General features: G+C 41.2%; 1 protein-coding gene across 1 annotated transcript in view; it reads right to left on the reverse strand.

The window, feature by feature from the left end:
• Positions 1 to 26,857, reverse strand: part of KIF26B (kinesin family member 26B) — a gene marked incomplete at both ends in the record, with an annotated part of 292,830 nt that overhangs the window by 47,398 nt on the left and 218,575 nt on the right. The window contains 5 exons of the mRNA XM_080616449.1: positions 4,043 to 4,202; positions 9,761 to 9,944; positions 12,797 to 13,059; positions 15,924 to 16,017; positions 17,437 to 17,643. Coding sequence (XP_080472575.1) covers positions 4,043 to 4,202; positions 9,761 to 9,944; positions 12,797 to 13,059; positions 15,924 to 16,017; positions 17,437 to 17,643 — 908 coding nt within the window. The remainder of the gene's footprint in view (positions 1 to 4,042; positions 4,203 to 9,760; positions 9,945 to 12,796; positions 13,060 to 15,923; positions 16,018 to 17,436; positions 17,644 to 26,857) is intronic.

Consider the following 26,857-nt stretch of genomic DNA (forward strand, 5'->3'; position numbering starts at 1 on the left):
AGGCACTAACAATTACTGCCACTCAGCAAAACTCTCCTTCCGGAGCAGATCTGAGCCTCATCAAACTTGATCAGGGAAGGAGCTGACTCCCCTTCTCTTCTTTGGGCTTGCAAGGGCCCCTTCCCAATTTTTATGAAGATAGTTGATGTTCTTTTGGAGAAAATAATTCTTGCCTAGTCTTTCGAGGGATTTTCTCATAACTCAAGAGCAAAAGAAACTGGTAAAATTAACTGGCACTATATTTACATCAAACTAAAAATTCTATTTTTATATAATATGGTGAGCTGGAGGAACTCACTGGTTCATACTATGACAGGATGATGTGCTTAGTAAGGTTCAAAATATGTCTGGATATTAATAGTGACAAAGAGAGAATCCACTAAGAGAGATAATAGAAAGATTATAAGTACATACATGAAAGACACAAACTCAGAGAACTCATAGCCTGGTCACTCATTAGCTGCATGTGGTTGCCCATTATAAAGATTGCCCATTCTTCTGAATTTAACTTAATGCAGGACAAGACCCCAAACTGTATCATCCTGCACCATTTGATGTCTGAGAATGTCTACTTTACTTTCTTACAACTTTTAGTAAAAAAGTTCCTGCTAAAGCTAGTGTCAATTTGTGTTACCATTCCCAAAATAGGGGTGGGTGGTGGTGTTCCCAAGGGAGAAAGATTCCAAATTAATGGCTTCCAAGGCTTAGCCTTATGGGTAAGAAAAAACAAACAAACAAACAAAATAGAACAGCACTATGAGCAGAAAAGCAGCATGTGTTTTTCATAGACTGCAAGCAGAGAGGGAAATTCATCTCTGGTATAAACACACAGCCCACTAAAGGCAAGGCAGTAGCATCTGCTTGTACCAGCTATGAAACCGAACAATCTTTTCCCTACAGCTACTACCTGCAGAGATAAAGCTGGATACAGTGCTGAAGGGATCTTAGGAGCCTGCAGCCTCTCAGAGTTTAGAGAACTAAATTTCTACAGTATGAGAAAACCTGATGCCTATGAAATTGTAAGTATCTGGGCTCCCAGGAAGCCATGCAGTGCCTACTGACAGGCTGCTATAAAATACTTAATGGCTGTTTGATAGCTCAGATAAGGAAAAGATGCTCCATTTTGTCTGCTGCTCTATGGAAATCCCCTGAGACCACACATACAATGTGCAGTGCTGTCACACAAGCAAACACCTCTGTTCTTTTGGTTCTTTTGGTCCCACTCAAAAGAGGCAGTTAACAAAATTTTAATTCTATTTTTAAGAGTGAAAGAGAACACCCCTAAAGAAAGGGAAATTATCTCTGCTACGAAATTATCTCAGCTAGCCGCTGCACTAAACAAGAGGTGCTGCTGAACATACATCACATCAGACCATAGGATGCTCAGTCTCTTCTACAGTGAAGCACACCCACCCACCCCTCACAGAATCACACAGAATCCCGAGGGTTGGAAGGGATCTCAAAAGATCATCTAGTCCAACCCCCCTGCAAGAGCAGGGTAACCTAGAGTACCCTTCCTCTCTTCTCCACCAAGGAGTCATATACAACTGTACTGATGGATCACTGAGCAAAAAATGTTTGTATGCACCGAGCCACCAAGACTCTTATTTACATTGCTCATGAGTAGATCACATTTGGAAAAAAAGGCTTTCTGGACTTTTCCTGGCAAGAAGCGGACAGATTTTGCTCCAAAATATGCCAGTATGTTTTTCAAATTACATTTTTAAAGTTGTCCTTAGAAAGAATTACATTGCCTCTGATTTATAGATGACCAATCACTTTTCTGTATTTATAATACCTGCTCTTACAGGAGTGAATTCAAGAGGAGATGCTGGTCTGAGGTACACTTTTGAAGTACTCAGTTTAAGCTATCTTGACATTATGAGTAAGTGCATGATCTACAAAACATTTAATGAATGTTTATACGTACAAATTTGGTTGGCCCTTCACTGAATTACAGTCTGACTGAGCTGCAGGAGTATTTCCAGAGATCACGTTTTAAGCCCAGAGTGCCAAATAATTTTGGAAAATAAATGTTAGAAGAAAAATAAAATTATAACCCACCTCAATTCATCGTTATTTTCCAAAATGAAGACAAAACCAAAGAAGTAAAACTTGTCAATACCTTACAATCTTGAATGAACATGAGAAAACTATGATGCTTACAGCCTTTAAAATGACAACCAAGCTGTGTGGTTCGGTTGATACGCTGGAGGGAAGGGATGCCATCCAGAGGGACCTTGACACGCTTGTGAGGTGGGCTGATGCCAACCTTATGAAGTTTAACCATGCCAAGTGCAAGGTCCTACACCTGGGTCAGAGCAATCCCAGGCACAGCTACAGGTTGGGCAGAGAAGAGATTCAGAGCAGCCCTGCAGAGAAGGACTTGGGGGTGTTGGTCATTGAGAAAGTGAACATGAGCCAGCTTCAGTGTGCGCTCACAGCCCAGAAAGCCAACCGTATCCTGGGCTGCATCAAAAGGAGCGTGACCAGCAGGTCGAAGGAGGTGATCCTGCCCCTCTACTCTGCTCTCCTGAGACCTCACTTGGAGTATTGTGTGCAGTTCTGGTGTCCTCAACATAAAAAGGACATGGAACTGTTGGAACAAGTCCAGAGGAGGGCCACGAGGATGATCAGGGGAGTGGAGCACCTCCTGTATGGAGACAGGCTGAGAAAGTTGGGGCTGTTCAGCCTGGAGAAGAGAAGGCTGCGTGGAGACCTCATAGCAGCCTTCCAGTATCTGAAGGGGGCCTACAAGGATGCTGGGGATGGACTATTCATTAGGGACTGTAGTGACAGGACAAGGGGTAACGGGTTCAAACTTAAACAGGGGAAGTTTAGATTGGATATAAGGAAGAAATTCCTTGCCGTTAGGGTGGTGAGTCACTGGAATGGGTTGCCCAGGGAGGCTGTGAATGCTCCATCCTTGGCGGTGTTCAAGGCCAGGTTGGATGAGGCCTTGGGTGGCATGGTTTAGTGTGAGGTGTCCCTGGCCATGGCAGGGGGGTTGGAACTTGATGGTCTTAAGGTCCTTTCCAACCCTAACTATTCTATGATTCTATGACTAAAAGAGTAAAATGTATGGACTGAAATATGCTATGTAAATGACTTGGTTTGGTTTTTATGTAATCCTGTTGTTCCTAACTCCAGATCTCCTACACATGCCCTTCATGACTGGTGACACTCATTAGCAGTTCGATTACAAGATACCACTGTAAGCCATTCCTGTGGTGCTAGTTGCCACTCCCTAGGCTTTAGGCTAGAGAAAAGCAATACCGTTCACAAAATCAGAAACTTCTCAACAGGAAGGCTGCATGACTGCCTGGGCTGGGTAATGAATCCAAACTTGCTTTCAGACCAGCACACATGACAAATGGGGCAAGACAACGATGAAGAGAAATGAGTAGAAAACATACCCACTAGGTGAGTAATTCCTCTAATTTCCCAGAAGCTACCTGCAGTAGCAAAGGACACTTGTCTCATGTGACAAATAGGGCATACTTCTTTTTCACAAATGAAAGGCTGACACTGAGATTCAAACCATACAAGAATAAAATCCAAAGTAACCTTGAATCACATAAAGAATCTCATGACATACATGCATGCTTATTGTGACAGACTTTTTCAAGAAACTAAACACTGCACAATGAACAGCAAAGTATTTTTCTCTATAGCGCTGCCTTATGGCAGCAACATTTGTCTCTGTGGAGCAAACATAAAACTGGTTATCAAATGTTTTGAAATATTAAAAAAATCTTAGAACACTCCCAGAAAACAAAATCCTACTGTGCTGAACTTTGACTCTTAAGATCTTTAAGACATGAAAAGTCCTACTTCAGCAAGCTTCTTCCTTTGAAACCTGAATGCCAAATACAGTGTAACTACCAGATGTAAGGTTAGATCAGGTGTCACTGAACCCTTAGCCAGGTTTTGTTGTACCTGAAGAAAGTTGCACCGGCCCCAGCAAACTGTCTCCCTTATTACCTCAAGTCTGCCTCAGGCCCAGAGGTTCTCATTAGGTGCAACACAGCATACCACTTACTTGTATGGGATGTGTTTGCTTCCATTGACAAGGGCGAGGATGACATTGCCCAGTGCTGACAATGAGAGACAGAGGCCAGAGCTTCCTTCCCGGTTTTTGCTGAGCACTTTCACACAGCTGCCCAGGTCAATAAGGTGCAAGCGGCTGCGACCTCCAGACACTGCCATGGATAAAGAAAGCAAACAGTTAGTGTGTGCCTCCAAAAGCAGCTTCCCAGGAAAGCAAAAGACTCACCACAACTTCCAAAGAGGAAACAATCCAGAAACCTTTCTTAATTCACAAACTGCAGTTTGTTAACTCAGTGTCAGCCTTTATTGCGGCCGAGGGTTTCAGTATTCACCCACTCCTGAAGGTTTAACTCTGTGACAGCCACCACTGTGCCTTTTTTTCCTAAATATAGCTCCATTAGCCTGTACCCAAGTTAGTTCCATTTCTGTCATTACTGTTCCTCTGTACAGAAAACTACAGGCTGGGAATTCCTGCTAGTTGTGTAGTGATCCTGTGGAAGCTTCTCCTATCTTTTCCATCTTGAATACTGGATCTTCAGAAGAACCTGTGGCATCTGTAGGACATTCAACTTTGCTTCAAGTTTATATACATTTACATTATCATTTGGGCTAAGAAAAGGTTTGCCATGCCATGGGTAACGGATTGCGAACAAGCTGCTCTGTTCTAAAAATAGTTTCTCTAAAACTGACAGTGGATCCCTATGTTTTTTTTTTCTGGTTTACTCTGTATCAACACATTACCTTTAAAGTGAAAAAATGCTAGCACTGAAACACCAAAATTAACAGACACTTGCTCTATTTAAATGCTTATGGTTCCTTACAAACACAGGATGGGGACTACATAGACTTCACTGAAGTGCTTCTAAATCTCTCTTTTTTCATGACAATTTCCTAGCTGGGTTGTTTTTTTTTTTGCACTTGACCTTTGACCTCTCCTCCCTATTCTCAAAAGTTAGTTTAGAAGCAATCTGTGGGAAAAGGCAGTTTTATTTCTAGGATCTTAACTCAAAAGTTAAGAGCACTATTTGAGAACACAAACATAACTTTAACAGGAATAAAGATACTGTCACATCTCAGTTTACCTCTGTGCAAGTAAATTCATGGCCATTTCGACACAACACTTCAACTTATGTATCTGGTAAAAAAAAAGGATTAGCGGTGGTGGGACACCAGTTCACAAGCAAAGATAGCGATGGCAGCAACTACACGATGGGGCTCTAAGACAAGAATTCTTTAGGTACATTTAATTGCTCTGGAAATGTCTTATCGACCACAAGCATGTTTTTTCAGTGACCCTGCATTCAGTAGCTGTGGTACCATGTGGTATACAGGCCTGTAAGTGCCATAGGAGGTAGAAGGAAATAAATTTACATACAGAGGTGAGGAAGACACTTGTAAAACTTCTACATATTGACAAAAAAGTGATATGTACCCATATCATTTTGTAGATTTGCTGATAGAAAGCAAATGCATATAAATGTATAAAAACATACAGCTACTAAAGGTATATATAACTATTAGCTGTAACTTAAAACACATTAACCTACATTGAAAAAATAAGGAGAAAGATATTTTGCTTTGTAAGCACTGCAATAGACAGGACTCAGTGCTTAGTCTTTCTACCTGGTGCCTTGCATGTCACAATACTTTCCTTAGAAAGTGTTATCTATAATTCTATAATTCTGTTTCTGTTGTAGGTGATACCTAATTAAAATGAACAACAATAAAATTCCAAGATTTTCATTACATCATAAAAGAAAAAAGAAACAAGAATAAAGAGAAAAAAGATGAAAAAAAGCAAACCAGAGAGAGAAAAAAAAAAAAAAAAGAAGGAAAAAATAAGAAAAAGGAGAAGAAGAAAGAAATGAGAAGACTTTTCCTGTGAAAGTGATTTATGCTATGGGGTTTGAGAATAATGTTCAAAAATGTAGCCAGTATCTCTGTCAACATTTGTTAAAATACAGGAACTTCTGCATTTTTTAAATCCTGTGAGTTTTTCAGCTATATAAAGTATTGGACAACACAGGACTTCCGGGTATTAAATTATACTGCGATATCAGTTAAATCCAAATGGTCAGTACTGGGACCAGTATTATTTAATATATTCATCAATGATTTAGATGAGGGAATTGAGTGTACTGTCAGCAAGTTTGCTGATGACACTAAGCTGGGAGGAGTGGCTGACACGCCAGAAGGCTGTGCTGCCATCCAGCGAGACCTGGACAGGCTGGAGAGTTGGGCAGGGAGAAACTTGATGAAATATAACAAGGGAAAGTGTAGAGTCCTGTACCTGGGCAGGAACAACCCCAGGTTCCAGTATAGGTTGGGGAACGACCTGTTAGAGAGTAGTGTAGGGGAGAGGGACCTGGGGGTCCTAGTGGATGGCAGGATGACCATGAGCCAACACTGTGCCCTTGTGGCCAAGAAGGCCAATGGCATCCTGGGGTGTATTAGAAGGGGGGTGGTCAGTAGGTCGAGAGAGGTCCTCCTTCCCCTCTACTGCGCCCTGGTGAGACCGCATCTGGAATATTGTGTCCAGTTCTGGGCCCCTCAGTTCAAGAAGGACAGGGACCTGCTGCAGAGAGTCCAGCGCAGGGCGACAAAGATGATTAAGGGAGTGGAGCATCTCCCTTATGAGGAAAGGCTGAGGGAGCTGGGTCTCTATAGTTTGGAGAAGAGGAGACTGCGGGGGGACCTTATTAGTGTATATAAATATATAAAGGGGGAGTGTCATGAGGATGGAGCCAGGCTCTTCTCAGTGGCAAACAATGATAGGACAAGGGGTAATGGGTATAAACTGGAACACAAGAGGTTCCACTTAAACTTGAGAAGAAACTTCTTCTCAGTGAGGGTGACGGAACACTGGAACAGGCTGCCCAGGGAGGTTGTGGAGTCTCCTTCTCTGGAGACATTCAAAACCCGCCTGGACACATTCCTATGTAACCTTATCTAGGTGTTTCTGCTCTGGCAGGGGGATTGGACTAGATGATCTTTTGAGGTCCCTTCCAATCTCTAACATACTGTGATACTGTGATACTGTGAAATCATACTGAGTATCAAGGAACAGAAGTGAAGAATGAATGTCTGATTAATGTTGGTGGCTAGACATGCAAGACACTGGAACAGTCCAAATATTATATGACAACCCATTAAACATCTCCATGGAAGTTTCACCACTGTGCCCTCAGTGGTGCAAAGTGGTGGGATACTTCTCACATTTCACTTGCTGCAGAAAGTCAGGCTTCCCTGGGGAACCATCCAGGCAGGTGCACCTTCACCTCCTCTGAACTGCTCACGGAGGGGTTTTGCCTCCCCTCTACAAGTCCTTAAAACTCTCAGACTTCAGAATCCCTGAGTCCTCTAAGACTCCTACCCTCAGAAGGAACCTTCTTTTGAGTATCCCCCAATGATTTCCTTAGAAAAACAAAGAAATATGTTGAGTTGATACTGAAAATGACTGCAGATGACTTTACTGAATTATATTAAATAAATATTTCTGTTACTAAGATTACCAGACATTGGGGAAACAAAAGAAAATGAAAGAACTCATTACCCTTCAAAATCTCAATCATACTGTTTCCTCACATAGTCCTATTACACAGGCTGAGGAAATCCAGAATAAGAGAAATTACTGGATCTTTCCTTCTTATTTAATTTACAAGTAATAGATTTCTAGGATGGCAGATCGACTTGCTTAAGCTGAAAATGAAGTTAGTTGTTAGGCAAGTTCTCTACTAATATGCCTGGCAACTATAAGAGAAAAGAAGTGGAACATCCTCACACTTGTTTTTGTGTATGGCCACAGAGACTTTGCAGAGCTGACAGCTGAAAAATGACTGTGACAGTTCTGCCACAATGCCATTTATTTCAATGGTATGAGGCCTGCTTCATGACATTCCTGGTAATGACTCTAACAAGGAGGTAAGTACAGTACCAATGTGTTATTCTCAGTCATTTTTCATCAAAATCATACATTACCCAGGCCTTTAATCTCTTCTCCTTTAGAAGCTGGGTTTCTTTGTGCTTTTTTTTAATCCTGTTACTGGAACCTATACATCCCTACTATTTTCATGTGGGTTTTTTCAGAAAAGTACTTCTTTACAGCAGGAGACAGTGATAACCACTAGATGCCCTTTCTGAGCAGCTGGAATTCCCCTCTCATTCAGTTATCATGGAGATCTGACCCTGTCTGGCTTGTGAGACCACTCAGATATGGGAACTTGAAGACAGGAGGTGGCATGGCCATAAGACAAAGGTATAACTAAAGGCAGTGGGCAAAGCATGCCATATTATAATCCAACAGGGTCATGTCTTCCTTTATTGAAAATGTGTCATTATAGCCACATGAAAACATTACTGGTTTTCCTTTTACTAACTGCATTTGAAAATAGTAGAAAAGAACTGTGTGTACATGTACCTGCATGCAGTAAAAAAATTTAATAATAATTCCCTCAAATTCAGCCATCTTAATTCATATGAACAAGTCTGCTTAGCATTCAGTCTTCCTTTCCACCTCAGGGTGGTTAATTAATAAACCTTTAGTTAATTGAGATTTCTGCTTGCCAGTTCCACTGGGGTTATTACTTAAACACATGCAAACTGCATTTCTATTTGGAGCAACTTTCTGTTTTTTCAAGAACAGCCAACGTAAGTTTTCTGCAATCAAACATTAGCCATTAATACTGTGGTGGTGTTCACCCACTACACATCACAGCTTGCAATATATTCCTTATTACAAATAACCTATGAAGAGCCAGGAGCTGAAATATATGCTACTTTTGCAGAATTGCTTAAGCCCACAAATGTAAAGAAGCAGAGGTCTCTGGTGTCTCTCAAACAAACATTTTTTTTCTCTGTAAAAAATTATTATTTAAAGAAAAGAATACTAATGTGAAAATTTTCTTTTTCGGTGAGGGTGCTTCATATGGGATACAAATCTTTTATCACTGGAACTTACTAAAAAAAAAAGCCTCTGTATATCTCCAGTTATAAACAATTTGGGAGACTTGAAACAGTAGATAAATATAACAAAAAATATAAATGGTGCAAGACAAACAAAGCCTTTGAAAAGAACAGAAATATGTAATTGGACATGGAAGCATCTTTTCCTCATTTACAAGTGGGAGATGGAAGTAAAGACAAAAGCTAGTGAAAGCATCCATGGCCAAGAGAAGGAGCAAGCCAATCTGAAAAGTCCAGAGCCACGAGAGTCCTTTGGGCACATGTAGTCAGGCCAGCAACTAAAATATTATGAATCTCCCAGAAAAGGTACAGATTATGGATTACCAAAATCAGCTTCCACACACACTGCCTTATTTAGGTGCACAAGAGGAACAGCTAACGTAAGGGTGGCAAGGAATTCCCACTACCACAATGTTTTAATCCATGACCTCAACCCTATCAGTAAAGATAATACTAACAGCCAATTTGAAAAGCACTTTTTTTTCCAGATACAGAGAGCCAGAGAGTGCTGAGGACTGTTAGTATCTCCACAACAGCAACTAAATTGACAAGTGACAGTAATAATCCTCAATGGCCTTTGGTGGGTCTTTAACGGGCAGATGGATATGCCGGTATGATTGGCCCCACTCCATGCTGAATGGAGAACTCTGCTAATTTTCACCACCAAGGAATATTGGTTAATGGGCTGTTTAAAGCCAGTTTCCAGGAAGGCTTGGAGGAGACAGAAGGGAGCAAAGGAACAGCTTACTTCCGCCTTTGCCGCTCTTCTCCATGCGGTACTGGTAGATGTGCAGAGTGAAGAGCATGTGAGAGTTGCGGTGATCCTCCTCATCACAGTCCCGCTGGCTGCTGCGACGTGAAGCGATGGCGGCATCGAGGAAGAAGGCAGCTTTCTCTGCCGTAGGGGCACGGAGCTCGCTCTGATTCTGAAGCTGCAGTCAATACAAGGGAGAAACGACCTAGAAACCCCCTCACAAGTCAACACTTCCAGAGAACTTCCCAAAGTCAATACACACTTTGGATGGACTAGATGGGACCAAAAAGGAGGAGCTGTCTGATGGAATGAGACCCTTCTGACAGTAGCAGTGGCAATACCATGTCCTCCAGAAGCACCACAATTTAATTCAGGCTTTTGAGGTTTCTCACTTGGGGTACCTCTGGTGGCAGTTGTTACACATAAACCCCAGCAACCAGAAACCATCCTATGGGCAGGACACATGCATAAACTTATTCCTTCACTTTTCCAGAATTTTAAGTTATTTTTGCTTATTCATTATTTTATTTTTACCACCTTTTATTTTTTTTCCTACATTGCTGGCTCTGGCAATCACCATATCTTTCTGATGGTTAGAAGTGGAAAAAAAAAAGTGTGGAAAACATGTTGATTCCAAACTCAACAGCTGGTGAAGAGTGGCAGGGACAGGACTATGTGTTACCCTTCAGAAAGTATTTGAAGAGAGCAGCCCACAGCTAAATCTGGGAAAAAAACAAGACAGAATTTTGTGTTCAGCCCCACAGCATGTGGAGAGCAGCAGAGAAGCCTTTCTCTTGTCCCTTCATACATAAAATTATGCACCTCCTCAGGAGCCAGGGTAATCCATAAAATGGAACAAGGCAGGTAATGTACATATATTCACATTTGCGACCTCAATCCCAGTTACCCGTCTGCTCTTATCTCTCCAAAGTGATAGACAGCATAGGAGGGCAGATATTATTAACCCCCCGTAACAGGAGGAATGCATGCATGTTTCCCGTCACCTAGGATTAGTTTGTCTGCGGAAGGGACATGTGACTGTGCAATCTGATGGCATCAGTTTTGGCAGTATGCAGAGCTGACCCACAGCCCATAGGATACGTGTCTGGCACAAAAACAAGGAACTCCCATTCATAGGGTTTGTTACCCTGCTATGTAGTACTGTTAGAAGTTCTATTGAAGAAGACAGTTCTGCCTTCTCCTTGTGACCATTAATTAGCCTGAGGAGCGATAAAGCCAGGGCTGTGGGTGTGATGGGGTGACACATGAAGGCTAAGGTCTCTCTAGAAAGAGGAAGTGGGGCAGGAAGGAGTTAACAAGGGAAGCAGAAGGCAGGCCAGTCTGTGGGCTGATCTCACTAATGTAAGCAACAAGAAAATATGCAGACTTGGAAAGGCCCAATGACAGACAGTATGACATATGGTGATTTGTTATACACTGCTGATTTTGCATATCTGTATGGCTATAAAGTAATATCCTCCCGTCATCTGAGGATTTTGAGGATTCAGCTATAGGACACATTACTCCAGAATGTCGCTGTCTTGTAAATACACATAAAAAGGCTTTTTTTCTTGTAATTTAATTCAGTATTTTACATTGCAGAGGTACACAGATGTCTCATGAAGCTACCTTGTCCCCACTGATCTAAAATAATTCATTTTTTATATAGCTGTTCTAGGTTTATCTATATGAAAATAAGCAACAATAGTGGGATTTTTATTATTACTATTGTGCTTAAATACCTCAGTAAAGAATTAAGCTCTATGGAGAGGCTAGCTGTTGCACAGTTACATAACATAGGTAACATATGTATGCTACTTCAGATCTTAACTGGTCTATCACTGCAATAGGAGCTGTAAAGACTCAAGCCTCCCATCTTATATTCACTAGACTGCATCCGTTACTGGACACCAGATGATCAGACCTCTTGTGATAATGTAAGTATTCCATTAAGCCCTAAAGCCAGGAATTAAGTGAGAATGAGAATCCTGACTGTTATGTAACATCAAGTCACAACTTTGTAGTCCTTGGGTAGAATGGAGAAGAATGGAAAATATGTTCTAAGTATGACTAAAAGGCTTGAACCACGAAGAGCTAAAACACAAAACTTATTATTTGCTATTAAAAATCTCACAATTCATTACTTTTGTGGATGTGAATCATGATTTCTAGATTCTTGGAGATGGAAATAGGGTACATGACCAGGTAGATCTATTCCTGTCTCCCTCCATTTCCTATCCTTAAGACAGGCAGTGCTCTGCAGGTTCTCGACAGACGCAGCCTTTGCCTTTAAGGTTGAAAGAATGTATTCAAGCTCCATCATGCTGGTTTGCTCCCTCTTCGTCTACTCATACAAAAATCAGATTTACTCCCTCAAAACCAGCAAAATTAAAGAATAGGCCTTTCTTCCCCTCAAAGCAAGGGAGAAGGGGAAATAGGGCTTCTAGTGGTTACCTAGGAAATACAGGAGCCAGTTACTCATTCCTGCAAACCTGAGGAGAGTTTGAGTTGTTCTTGGCTTGCCCAGCTCAGGAATTTATTTCTTGGCAGCAATTAATAAGTAGTGATTAATGCTTCCTACAACGTTGCTAATGCAAATGCTATAAATAATGTAGTTCATAAAGAGATAAGCAGCCACATTAATGGCCTGCAGCTATTCATGCAGTACTGTAAATATTTTATCTTGTTGTTTTAGAAAAGAGAGATCACACTTTTATTTTTCATATTTTTTTAAGAATGAGGTGATTTTTTTGTTTGCATTTAATGTTTTCACATTTTATTGCAAACACAAGCACCTATTCAGGATCAGTTATACTAGAAGCACAAATATTTAGGCCAGGAGAGCAGACGGCCCTGCAGCTGCAGGTCATAAAGTTCTTGCATGTTTTAAGGTAAACACTTTCAAGCCTATAAACTCAGTGCTCTGGGTAGTTCTTGACTGTGAACCTTCTCAATAGCTGGGAAAAAAAAAAAAAAAAGGAAAAAAATATCATATTGCTGGTTTCAGTGTAAAATGAACCTTGGATTCACCTGCATGCCACAAATGGGGTCTTCACAGAGGTAGACACCAGGGGACTGGCCATCTTGCAGGCTGCCTGTAGCCACTTCTGACAACAGGTCTCTCAGATTTTCTTCTTTCCCCCACACTTCAACTGCAGAAATTCGGACTGAGAAGCGGGCTCCTGTCTTCTCTTTGCGTTCATTAATCAGCTTGAAGAGCCAGGAGATGGCACAAGGGATTATGCCAAGGTTTTGCATGGAGTCATCCTTCCCAATCATGGTGTATGACTTCCCTGTCAGAAATAAGGGGATGGAGAAAAGAGAACATCACTCCCAGGATCTTCACAGCTTTCTGCCAAGAGGCTTTTTTATCCTGCACGGCCTCATGAGAAGAACTTATTCACTACAATAAGGACAGTCAGCAAAGAAGAAATATAGGCAGGCACACAATAGCACATGGAAAATGCAGATGAAATCTTGAACTGCTTTTAAAAATCATTACCTCATGCATCTCCCATTCCCCAGACAGGGTGCTGCAGGTCCCTACCACAGAACCCTGCAGCCTCAGACGTGGGTGAATAGTGGGGGAATTGAGCAGAGCAGGAGAGCCACAGTTTCTAAAAATCCCTGTTTAGATGCTGTGAGCATGGTATTCTTTGAATGCTATTTACTTCAAAGCACTATATTACGCCCCATACCCTGGGGTTCAGACTGACAGAAACCTGGTCCCAAGATCACACAGACATCACTTTATCCAGGAAAAAGGGAAAAAAAAAAACCCAAAACAAAACAACCCAGGTACATGCGGTCACGTGGTGCAGAAATGGGTCCACAAGAGGAAATATTTTATCTGGGTCAAAACCTTCCACTGGTTTGCTACTATTTGACTCTGCAATTATAGCTCAGGCTTGTCTCTGTTGTAAAAGTTTGTTGTGAACAGACACAGAGTACTATGTTATACTGCTCCACATGTCTCTACATACAATGCTCTTAGACAAGTTTTGTGAAGCTCCTAAATTTATAAGCCAAATGATAAAGGTGTACTTCCTTTCAGGCAAGTACTAGTTGCTTCATTACCTTGTTTCATTTCTTACATTGAATCTACGTGGAAAAAGATCAGTGAATAAAATAATTCTGTGCACTGTGGCAAGGTCCAGGTATATCCATGGTTGATGGAATGGTGGTAGTACAGTTGGTGAAGAAACTGCAGAGACTCAACTCATTCTCCAGCAAAGCCCTAGCTAGGCCTCCTCTATAAAGGACATGTAGCATGTATGAGACACTGTTATCTGGTGGCTTTCTTCTCCATCTCATTTGCCATCTCATATTTGGCAGGTCACAGAGGGTTAAATATCCAAGAGCCCATCCTAGTGTTACTGCTGCCTGGCCCAGAGGAGCTGTGTGATTAGATGGACCAGTGCCCCTGCTCAATTCATTGTGCCAAAGCCAGTGGCATCGCAGCATTCAGTACTCTCCAGTTGTTGTCACCTATAATTTAGGATAATCATAATCTGATAGAGCTTGATCTTCTTTATCACTTGAAAACTGACTTATCCTTTTAAGTCTTATGTGTATGTCAGTAACGTTACGCGTTAAGACAGTAAAGAATGGAGATCATTGCACACAAAGGATACAACCCTCTTCACTAAAGAGACAGTATTTTCAAAATAGTATTAGATAAAAAAGAACAAAATATATGATTACTCTTGAAATCCTGCTATTTCAAAAAACAGTGTGCTAATGATAATTCACCTTTTTATTGTCTTTCCATGAATACTTGAAATGACATTAACACATTTGCAAAGTGCAAGTTTTGATCCATTGGTAACATTCAGCTAACCATTAGAATAGGATTTGTTGGAGACAGAAGATAAATAGGTTAGTAACAAGTGAATTGTCTAATCAGGGAATAGCATATAAATCAAACTACTTGAGTGCCCAGTTACAGCACTTGAACAGTGCCATCACAAACATCAAGTACTTGAGTGGACACTCACAGATTCTAGCCAGCTTAATAAAAGTGGTATTTTTGCAAACAGTTTCCAATATCAAGCACATTTGTAAAATTGTAGATCAGTTGGATCATTTAGTAACAATTCACAGTTGCACCATCCATTAACAACTGAATAGAGTGCTAAAAATTCCTATTGCACTCAATGAAGCAACAACTCGAAGATAACTTAGAATCATAGAATAGTTAGGGTTGGAAAGAACCTTAAGATCATCTAGTTCCAACCCCCCTGCCATGGGCAAGGACACCTCACACTAAACCATGTCACCCAAGGCTCTGTCGAACTGGCCTTGAACACTGCTAGGGATGGAGCATTCACAACTTCCTTGGGCATCCCATTCCAGTGCCTCAGCACCCTCTCAGTAAAGAACTTCTTCCTTAGATTTAACCTAAACTTCCCCTGTTTAAGTTTAAACCCATTACCCCTTGTCCTATCACTACAGTCCCTGATGAATAGTCCATCCCCAGCATCCCTGTAGGCCCCCTTCAGATACTGGAAGGCTGCTATGAGGTCTCCACGCAGCCTTCTCTTCTCCAGGCTGAACAGCCCCAACTTTCTCAGCCTGTCTTCATACGGGAGGTGCTCCACTCCCCTGATCATCCTCGTGGCCCTCCTCTGGACTTGTTCCAACAGTTCCATGTCCTTTTCATGTTGAGGACACCAGAACTGCACACAATACTCCAAGTGAGGTCTCACGAGAGCAGAGTAGAGAGGCAGGATCACCTCCTTTGACCTGCTGGTCACGCTCCTTTTGATGCAGCCCAGGATACAGTTGGCTTTCTGGGCTGCGAGCGCACACTGAAGCCGGCTCATGTTCATTTTCTCATTGACCAACACCCCCAAGTCCTTCTCTGCAGGGCTGCTCTGAATCTCTTCTTTGCCCAACCTGTGGCTGTGCTCGGGATTGCCCTGACCCAGGTGTAGGACTTCTGTTGCAAAGACCATGCTGCCCAACATTTAGAGAATATGCAAAGTGAATAGATGTGTGAGAGGTGATGGTGTCATACAAGGTCATGCGCAGTGCACTACTTTCAAATACAGTTACTAAGCACAGAGAAATGAAAGTTTGTTTTCCCTAATCTAATATGTCAGCAATCTTGAGTTAAAAATTTTGCTGATGAGTAGGGAAATTTAACAATACCAACCAAGCTTGGCATGGCCAAAACAGAACACGCAGCCGTCTGCCCCATTGACCACAGACTGGATCACCTCAGCCACAGTCCCAGCACATACTTCAGCCTATCACAGGTATTAAAAAAAAAAAAAAAAAAAAGGACAAGAAAAAAATTAACAATAATAAGGAAAATCATTTAATTTCATTTCATACTAATAAGGAAATACTTTAATTTGATAAAGCATTAACATCCTTTGTGGGGTTAAACAGAATACTGTTAAGGGATGTAGTTGGTTTGTCAGAACTACCTATTAAGATAACTTTAAAAATACATTTTTTATTAAAAAACAATTAAATACTGAGGAATTTTACAGGCTCTGTTATTTACCCAGTTGCGGTCTGAGTTCAATTCCACTAGCAGGTGGGTAAAGAATGTAAGGGGAATAAACAGCCTCTTTGGCATTAGCTAGGTGACATTCTTCATTTTTCTCTACATTATTATGAGTATTCTTAGCTTTTTGCAGCAGTACACTCCATCCTGAAGACTGTAGCAGTATTTTAAGAAGTACAACACACAAATTTACCCTGGGCATTCTTAGATTTAAGGTTCAAGCAGGGTGAATGTTTAACAGTGCTTCTGCATCAATTGCCTATCAAGAGTGAGTGAAAGTAAATCAGAATTTGCAGTTTAGACTTTCATGTGAAGCACTTTCACGTTTGATAATAAATCATGTAAATTCACCTTGTTCATGGGTATTTCTAGACTATAGTAATTTACTATAGTAAATATAATGGGCCAAGAAAGGGACTTGTTCACAGGCCAGCCCTTGAACTGCATTAGTCTGGGAGGTACTAGATGCCTGGATCAGAGCTAGGTCAGGAACTGACCTATTCATATGACCATATGACAGTGCTGGCCCTGTGTCCTAGCTCTGTTTAGATTATGAGCACAGAAACAGCCTTACAGTACTGCTTTCTAATTACACTTAGCCACATTACTGTCCTCTTCTATTGTCTTCCTTGTGACATTTGGGTAACACAGTTCATCAAACCAAAAAAGTCTAACACAAATAAGAAATCTGATTATATATACATGAATAAAGATTTGTGGACTAAAATCCCCATCCTCTTATTGTGAAATGTACAACAGAACACTGCATAAATAATCCTTGATTTCTTAATGAATAGAGGACTGCATTAGAGAATTGCAGTTCTGATCAGATTGTTGTATACACCAAATAATAAAATTTTGCAATATACAGTAATTGTTAATAATGAAGATTTACTTATTAGGCACGATTTAGCACATTTATTGCACACATAATTTTAGAAGCAATTATTTACAGTAAAGAATAAAGAAAGTACACAATTATCAAGATACAATTAAATAAACTGATTTCATTACTGATAACATTGGTGAACTAAATTCAGTCCTGGTCTGACTCCACTGAAAGTACTCCTGTTGTAGCTGAAACTAATTTGGCTCTGGCAAATGGTATTCTGATGACAGGAGTAGATAACTATTCTGTTCATATATTGCTTACCTGTGATGCATCTTGGGGGAAAACTGCATCAAAAGCAAACATCTTGGGTGGAACCTGGTTGCCCCTTTTCTGAAAAGCATTCTGACCTCCACAGGCCAATGGGTCATACAGTGTGATTTGCTTCTTGCGGGGGTCAACTTTTAAGAAAGAGCTGGACTCAGATGTGTCTCTGGCAAGCGCGGAAGAAATGCGCACCATGACTTTGACCTGTTAGCAAACACACGAAAAGATGATCGCATTTGGTTAGTCTGTTGGGTGCTCTAGGCTTGTAAGCTTTCCAATTACACTCAACTAAATCATACTTGCTCGCTGTAGCTACTGTCTCAGTTTAAGTCATTAAAGACACAGGAATTATTGCAGGCAGAATTTGGCCTCAGATACACAGTGAATAAAGCCAGAACTCACCTCCATCTAATTCAACAAGCAACTCGTGTATTTAGAATTACAAAGTACATCATGGTGTTTTAATGTCAGTAATACTCAAGTAAAATGATGAGGTATTACATCACCTTGTCTTACTCTCAATATAAATTGAAAATTAACTTTACCCCAGGGGCCCAATTAAGGAAGCTGAAAGGTAATCTAGACTGCTAAAATATCAGAACTGCTGTAGTTTGTACAAAGCATTCCGATCAATAAAAGCACATAAAAGCCAGATCTGTAATTTACACCTTTCCAATTCTAATCCAAATGCAGAAAGACGAAGTGCTCTGTTCCAAGTGTCATCATAAAAGAGTGGTGAAAAGAGCCCTATTTTAATGGTCAGATTTTGAAATTATTGTCAAGGGAGTGGAATGTAATAAGCGATAAAAGATTTGTTAAAACATGTTAACTCACAACTCATTAAATGGCTACATAACAGGATGTTATTCCTAAGACAAAAATACATCTTCACAGATTTAATGAGGTAATACCGCATCATTAGCCCAGTCGGTAAGCAATTTAGATATAAGTAATACTGATGACAATCAGTCTGGCTTTGGTTCTTCCCATAAATTCACCACCTGCAGACGCAAGAGTTCCTGAGCTGTACAGGGCAATCACCTATCAGCCAGCTCTAGCCGTATCTGCACACACTTTCTCCTAGAGCACACCAGCTTTCACGGCAGTCTTACAAAACTTTCATCTTAATGTCACCTGCATCAAAACCACCTATGGCTTGCATGAAGGTAACCACTAAGAGTCATCTCAGAACAGGGTGGGAGCATGCCTGCTGCTGTAATGGTAGATGCACCCTGAGAAGAGATTGCAGCCCTAAAAGGTAGACAAGGTTGCAATTCCTGTCAGTCTTATTGAGACAGGGGCTCTTTGTATGTAGATGGTATTTCATCCTGGCCTAAGCTTATCCCACATGGAAAAAGTCAGCTTTTTTGAGAGGTAAAATCTGAGCAAATTAATTTTTGACACAACATTTTGAAGACCAGAGATTAATGGGGATTATTCAGTATTTTTGTGATGCCTTCTCTATACTGCTACTTCTAGTCAAAGTATCAATTTGACTCCATGTATTTTAACCTGGGAAACCAAGCTGTCATTAGACAGTGACATGGCCACAAATCTGTACATGCATGTCATTTCAGTTTTACACAATTAGTTGAGTGAAAGAGGAAAAATACAGCTTGGGTGTGAATAGGTTCTCTTCTCGATGGCTTAGCTGAGCTTCTTATGAAACCCAATCTGTGACTAAAAAAAAAGCTACTTCCAGTATTTTTGCCAAAGACATTCTTGTAAGCCCAACCCTACACAGAGCTGATTTCTACAGAGGACAAAGGCAGCCAACACCTCTGGTCAGTCCACATAAACTGGGCAAGGCTTGCATGTTATTCCAGCTCTAGGTTTCCTGGAAGCTCAGAAGGGAGGCACTAGTCAAACCAGCAGTGAAGGGAGGGCATACAACACTGCGTATCCCGAGAAGCAAAACAACAAAGGGCAGTATCAGTCTTGATCTGTTTTCCTATTTTCAACTTTGGACACCTCTGGGGTTTTCTACTATGTCCCACATTTTTAAATGGATGCCAATATCAAGAGCATTAAACTGATCTGCTGGAAACCAAAATACATGCTATTCTTCAATTACTTTAAATAAAATACTTGCTCTGCTTTAGAAAACTATTTCCCTACAAGTTTATGTATATTTTTGGCTGCTATGAATACATGTCCTCCAGATCTCTGATCCTTGTGTGCAAAGGAGATTTAACTGAGTAACCTGGGGCTAAGTTTCTTTGGATTTTAGAGAATGGATAGTGCATGAAATTTAACAACCCTTCACATGCAGCCAGCCTAAGAGCTCTTTCTGGCCTCCAACTATATGGGCATTCAGTTTTAACTTCAGCTACAGCAGTTTTGTTACAGTATAATTTCACTGGCTTGGGTCCTAATCTAAACCTGTTCACACAAAATCAGATTAATACCTGTCACTTCTTACTGAAGAAATATAGCAAATCCTCCTAACTTCCAACAGCTATACTGATAGAAGCTGAGGCATCAGGTGTAGGGATTGGTGTATGGACGGGAGGTTGCCAGGAGGGACAGGAACCAGCTGACCCTGGGGAGGTGCTTAGGCAGCAGATATAAGGAATTCTAACTGCGCAATAAATCGTTGATGACCCGCATTCCGTGAATGCTCTGTGTCTCAGCCCTAGTTCGGAGGGAACTAGTGCTTCCGTCCCTCACCACACGAGTAGCGAGAAACTACAGTCAGGTTTCTCTTTCCCTTAAGTAACAGACCAATTTAACTGAAATCTTAAAAATTTACTAGCATCAGATAAACTGAATGAACCAAGAAAGAGCTCAACTCAGAATTCCCAGGAGTTGTCCAACAGTATACATTTTCTGACCGTTTGGCTCCTCAACTCTGGCAAATACAGACATACCTCAAGAAAAATACTGCTACTGCTGTGAACCTTTGTATTTCCTGTGCATTGGGGATTTTTGTTTGAAGAGTTAATGGATCACAGAATTATAGAATCACTTAGGTTGGAAAAGACCTGTAAAATCATTGAGTCTAACCCTTAACCTAACACCAAGTCTACCATCAAACTGTGTCCCTAAGCATCACATTAATACAAAATCATTTAGGTTGGAAAATAACATGTTCATGTGTGTTAGGGCAGAGGAGTATCACATTGATTACATGTGGGTATCCTGAAAACTGGACCACTTTTCATCCTGAAGCTGGTTTGCAGCTGGCATGAAGACGTCTGTGCACATTGGCCCAGCTTATGGGTAATCCCTCTCACCTCCATTTAGAACAGACTGCAGGAGATGTCTCCATTCAAACCAGTTGTCTGATCCCTTTGTAGACAGTAGACAGAAACAGGCATTTCTAGACTTAAATAATGTGGTCTCTTTTACAGACTTGCCTTGCAGATAAGATGAATTTCACTCCCCAAATGTTTCTTGCTATCTCTATACCACCACAGACATATTAAATGATTACCTGAGATGTAGGTGTCTACATTGTAGGTTGTCTAAAGTAATTCTTTTTGCTGTAAGCATCATAAAGATACTTTTCCTGGGTCAGTCTCTGGCCCAAATTCTGGAGCACATGCAAATCTGTGTGACAGTCTTTAATAAAAACCATATGCTAGCAAAAATAAGGATGGGCTTATGAGGGTAATGGACAGCGAACACAAGCAGTTGCAACAGATTATTTGAACTCATCTGGTAATTTGTAGACCCTAGAGTATCCTTCCAAGCCAGTTTCACACCAATGTAACTCTTTCAAATTACTCCTGATTTACATCACATTAATTGAAAAGACAATTAGATCCTGACTGTGCAAAATATATGCCTATTATATGCCATGGGACCTGTGACTACAGCAAAATTCGACAAGCAGTCAAGATGCAGGCAAATATAGGCAAACTTCAGCCCTGAGAAAAACATCCTGGGATTCAGAACTGCATACATAACTGTGGCACAATAAGCTAAGCAGACCAAAACAGATTTTAACATGTCTGAACTAGATGTATCTTCTGAGGAGGGAGGCAGGCTTGTGGCCTGGAAATCAGGCTAAGACTGGGGAGCTAGGACGCCTCCTAACGGCTGTGCCTCAGATGCAGCACAATTGTGAACTAGCGATGCAATCAATCTGTTTCACACTCCCCACCTGTACAATGGACTGAGTCCTAGCTTACTTCACTGCAAGGCATACTGATACATTCAGTCATTACCAGGCCCCAAAGGACCAGCAGTTCCATTAGGTAGGCACTCCATTATTAAACATTATTATGTGTGTAACTGAAACCCAAGAATTCATGCAAAGCATTTCCCAACAGTGGTTATGACAAGAGTAAATCAGCTAAGATACAACAGTAGAAACGACGGGAGACCACAGCCTCCCACTCTGCTGTTTCACAGTCCTTCACACAATTTATAGCTTATAGGGGGTAGTGGGGGGAGACTCAGTTGCACTGGCCCCTGCAAATCCATGGCATGGGGGAGGCAGCATAAGGATGGGGGAAAGTAACTCAGCCAGCTATGGGGATAGCACAGGAACTTAACGGACTTCAAAGACTTCAGTTCAATTTAAGGAACAGACAGGCTAAAAATCACAGTGCTGCTCTGGGGAAGGCATAAATAGAGTACAGTTAATTTGAAACTAAGTGAACAGTAAAGTTTAAGAACTGTAATACTTTATGCTCGCAATTTATATTTAAATAAACTGGAAATTGAACTTCTCCTTAAAAAGAAGAAAGCAGGTTTTCTGCTTCACTTCCTATGTGTCATTTTTCCTTTACTCCAAGGCTACACTTTCCCACTAATCTCTTGTAATTGAAGCATTTAAGAGATACCACTTGCGATTAATGGGACCACTCAGTCTGCCAGAAATTCTTATTTGGATTCCAGTGACCAGGTCTTGGCAGTGCTCAGCCTTAGCCACACCTCTGACTGTTTCTATGGAAAACACGAAAGCAGTCTCTCAAGACATGCACTGTTGGTAAAACAAACAACCTGGGACTAATTTTGATCTAATTTTACACTCATGCAAATCTGACTGAACTCAGCAAGAAGTACCCTACCTTAAGGGGCGAGAGAGGGAATAAAAGGAAAAGTCACTTGCTCTGCATCATTATTGTGCCTTTTCTATGATATAACTTCACCACTTCATTCTGCTCATGCTGGAAGCATTTTTAATGTGTTTTCTGCCATGAGTTCACAGGATTTCATTTGTAACTATTCAATCAAAAAGGAGCCCCATTTATTTCTCTGGATTTCAGTTCCTGCTTACAAAGATTTGTTCTGGTTTTGAATGCATTCTACAGCCACTGAATTCCACAACATTACTCTGATATGCACTGCCACAAATGAAAGCAGAATCAAAACTGTACTGTTTCGATGTCCTCAACAGAGTTTCTTTGTATTTTTGCATATGAATTAATTTTATATGTGTGTGTATTTAAGTTATATATACTGTTTTTTTAAAAAGCATGTACATTTTCTATATATATATGCATTTTTCATAAATTTCTCTCTAAATGGTAATTATTGACATTGAAGAGTTCCTTCATGGACACCATTCAGTATCATCAAGGGAAGATACAGAGGAATTGCTGGACTATGACTATGCTTCCATACTGTAAAAGTAAGCACAGACCTTTTAATCAGCTCTGTCACAATTTCAGCTGCCTGAATCATGTTCCTTTGCCTTTTCCTTTTTTATCTAGTGCATCCCTATATATACATCAACTACTTCTTGAAAAGGGAATTTGCTAATTGCAGGATTATCCCCAGCTAAAGTCAATTTGTGACCTACCATGGACCTTTTGTTATGTTCCTGCTCTGTGGAGAAGGGCAAAGGTTTAGTGCACTCTGCAAAGTAAAAGTGGTGCCATAGGAAAAAAAAAGAAAGAGGATTCCAGCCCCAGCCACTGACACTCCCACGTCTCCTGTGCCACAGGGGTCTGTCTGGAGGACCTGCAGTGAAATGAGCATGGAAGGTGGGAGAGGTAAGCTGTGTCAAACACATATCAAGCATGAATAACCACCGGGTCTGGAATGAGGCAACACAAGCAATCTGAGATTGACACCGGGGATATTATTGCTTCCTTCTATTCTTGCCCTCAAGATTTCATTTGGGGTTCATTTATCTAATTACTGAAGGGACAGGGCTAGACAGCTGTTGCTTTAGGCGCTGTGCTTGCCTTTATGAGCTGCTTTTCTCATCAATCATTTGAGCAGCTTCTGCTGGATGTTTGCTGGGTAGTGGTGGGAGGCAGAACCTGCAGTCACAGGCAAGACAGGCCAGCCGGGGCCATTGAGCTGTATTAGCACTCCATCAATGTAATGGCAATCACTGGCTCTAGGAACAGCCTTATCGGAGGTTAATGAAGAGTGGGGTTTGTAATTTCTCACTGTTACAGGTGTAAATAATGGTGGCAGGCATGCATGTTTGCTGTAGCCAGCCACAAAAACTACAGCACAAGAAAATCCACAACACCCCAAACACTTACGCACATGCATGCTTTTGCATGATGGATGTAAAGCCAGAGGCATTTCTATAGTGCCCTTCTATGGAAACAGTCTGTTAAACCTTTTAAGGGATTTATCTTACAGATCGTGAGACAATTAACTGATCATGCTAACATGAAATCTAAAAGGTCAAGATAAACAGACTGAGCCAGAATGAGGCAAATACAGAATTGTATGGGTGACACTGTTTTAATGAAGTCTCCTGGTCACATTTGGGGAAAAACAAAACAAAATGAAAAACACAAACAAGCAAACAAACAGAAAACCCAGAAACAAAAATCAAAAACAAATTCAGGCGAATTCCGCCAGTACAAACTGCTAAGGAAGTGTCGTGGTTTAAGCCCAGGCCGTAAATCAGAACCACGCAGTCTACTTCCCCCCCCCCACACTCCCCAGAGGGATGGGGAGGAGAATCGAAAGAATGTAACTCCCACGGGTTGAGATAAGAACAGTCCAGTAACTAAGGTATAACACAAATCACTGCTGCTAACTCCAGTAATGATAATGATAAGGGAAATAACAAGGGAAGAGAATATGATACCGCTCGCCGGAAAAGAGCCCGACCGAAAAGAGGACGTGCCCTTCCGGGTAGCTCCCAGTTACATCCCCGGGCATGACGTGCTGTGGTATGGAATACCTCTTTGGCTAGTTTGGGTCAGGCGTCCTGTCCCTGCTTCCTCCCGGCCCCTCCTCCTCCCTGGCAGAGCATGAGACTCACAAAGTCCTTGGTCAGTCTAAACATCTGTGTTATCAGCTCTGTTCCCAGGCTGAAAGTCAAAACCACAGTGCTGCAACAGCTACTAAGAAGGAGAAAAACTGACTGCTACTGCTGAACCCAGGACAGGAAGCATGTGCAAACAGGCCTCATAGTCATCTCTATTTCCATAAGGGTAGCTCTTGCAGGCTTCAATGCTTCCCTTTAGTACAAATGAGAAAACACTTAGACCTGACCATTTCTTTGTGGAAATGGCTGTTACTGCTACTGCTGCTTTGGAAAAGCAGTGAAAACAACTGAAAAAGCAACCCCGTTAGGGCTTGCAAGTCTCCTCTTCTTTAGGACTGTCCATCTGTTTCTTTCTTGTGTAATTGCTAAAACTTTACTGGCTCATCAACCCCATCCTGTAGAGCAGTCAAACTAATTTGCACTTGCAGCAGCAATGGGAAATAATGCAAGTGTACTGTTCCCAAACACCAATCATATTATTAAAATAACTTGTCCTTCTCAGAATTGTACAACTTTCAATTGGATGATGTAACTTTATTAATAAATTCAGTTAAATCTGGTGTGAAACATGCTCAGGTCACAGGGCATGGCTCAGTGACCTATTGTCTTGTTTGTGTCAGCAGTAACTGAGTTTTGTCACTGTAGTTTGATACGGTCAAAAGACAGTGCTGAGCACAGACACTGTCTGAAACTAGCAAGTACGTCAGCCCAGTCACTCAGCTGTGGCATTGCTACTTCAGCATTTACTAGATTAACATACAGGATTGCAACTTTCTTCTGCTCTTTAAAAAATAAAATTAAACAAACAGACATGAGGATCATCCCAGCATAAGAAACAGTATTTCCCTAAGCTTCCCCACATGCAACAGACACCCTGTGTGTTCATGGTTTTCTTTTTGCTTTCGTCTTATCTCTTTGATGGAAGTCTGCATTTCAGACCTCCATAGCTGGGGAAGATTGTGTGTGGCCTCAGTCAGGAGGAGGATTTTTCCCAGCTTCTGACACTTTCCATATACCTACACACGGATCCACAAAAGCATACCTGCATCTATGATGGGGCCAACAACCTAACTCAGTTCATGTATGTGGAAGAAATTCCAGATTTTTGTTGGGTTTTTTTTAGAATGTCTTTTAACATCACTGTTAAGTGGCATTTTCATAAGGACTAAACAAACCAAAACAGCCTTCAGCAATCCCAGAATGACCAACATGGCATCAACTGGCAAATCTTGTCTTCCCTGCAGTGGATCAGCAGGTATGTAAGCATGTACCTACTAGTACAGTCAGCAGATGCCTTACTTAAGGCTCTAAAACACTGCTGCAAAATTTGCTCTGCTTCTCTCACTTTGGTAAGAATTTGTTTTTCTGTGTCCTTGTGAGTAGCAAGTGTAGTTGGCTGCCATGAATTTCAAAATCTTCTCATTTCCATGGTGTCACATCTCTTTACCTTTCAAAATCAAACAGATAAATTGCTTTGCTTCAATGACCTTTTACAGTATTTCCTCCCTTCCTTTTTTCTACAGAATACAACTTCTTCAAAAGGGTCTTTAGATAGAAAGCATCTATCTAGTCAATTAAAAAATGCAAAAACTGTTCCCTGGCACAAAATGGCCAGTATTCTTCCCTGTAATTCTCATCCTCTGCTATGGTGTGGCCATATTCAATGGTCTGCCAAGATGTTCCCCTGCCCATGATAATTTAAAAACCATGCCTTTAATTGTTTAAGAGAGCAGGCTACTGGTCCAACACCACGTCAGGGACCTTGTTAACAAAGCAGGAATATGGATGATTGAGTGCCAGTGCCCAGGGACATTCCCTGCTCCTCTTTAATTTACTTTATAGTCTGAACTGGTTTTAGCTGGGATAGTTAATTTTCTTCATAGCAGCTTCTATGGTGCTATGGGTTTGGATTTGTGATGAAAACAGTGTTGATGACACAGGGATGTTTTAGTTACTGCTGAGCAGTGCTCACACAGAGTCAAGGCCTTTCCTGCTCCTCACCCCCAACCCACCAGCGAGTAGGCTGGGGGTGCACAAGAAGCTGGGAAGGGACATAGCCAGGACAGCTCACCCCAACTGACCACAGGGATATCCCATACCAGATGACATCATGCTCAGCAATAAAAGCTGGAGAAAGAAGGAGAAAGCAGGAAATGTTTGGAGTTACAGCATTTGTCTACCCAAGTAACTATTACACATGATGGAGCCTGGCTTTCCTAGGGC

This window comes from Psittacula echo (assembly GCF_963264785.1).
Source record: "Psittacula echo genome assembly, chromosome: 4".
Classification (NCBI taxonomy): Eukaryota; Metazoa; Chordata; class Aves; order Psittaciformes; family Psittacidae; genus Psittacula; species Psittacula echo.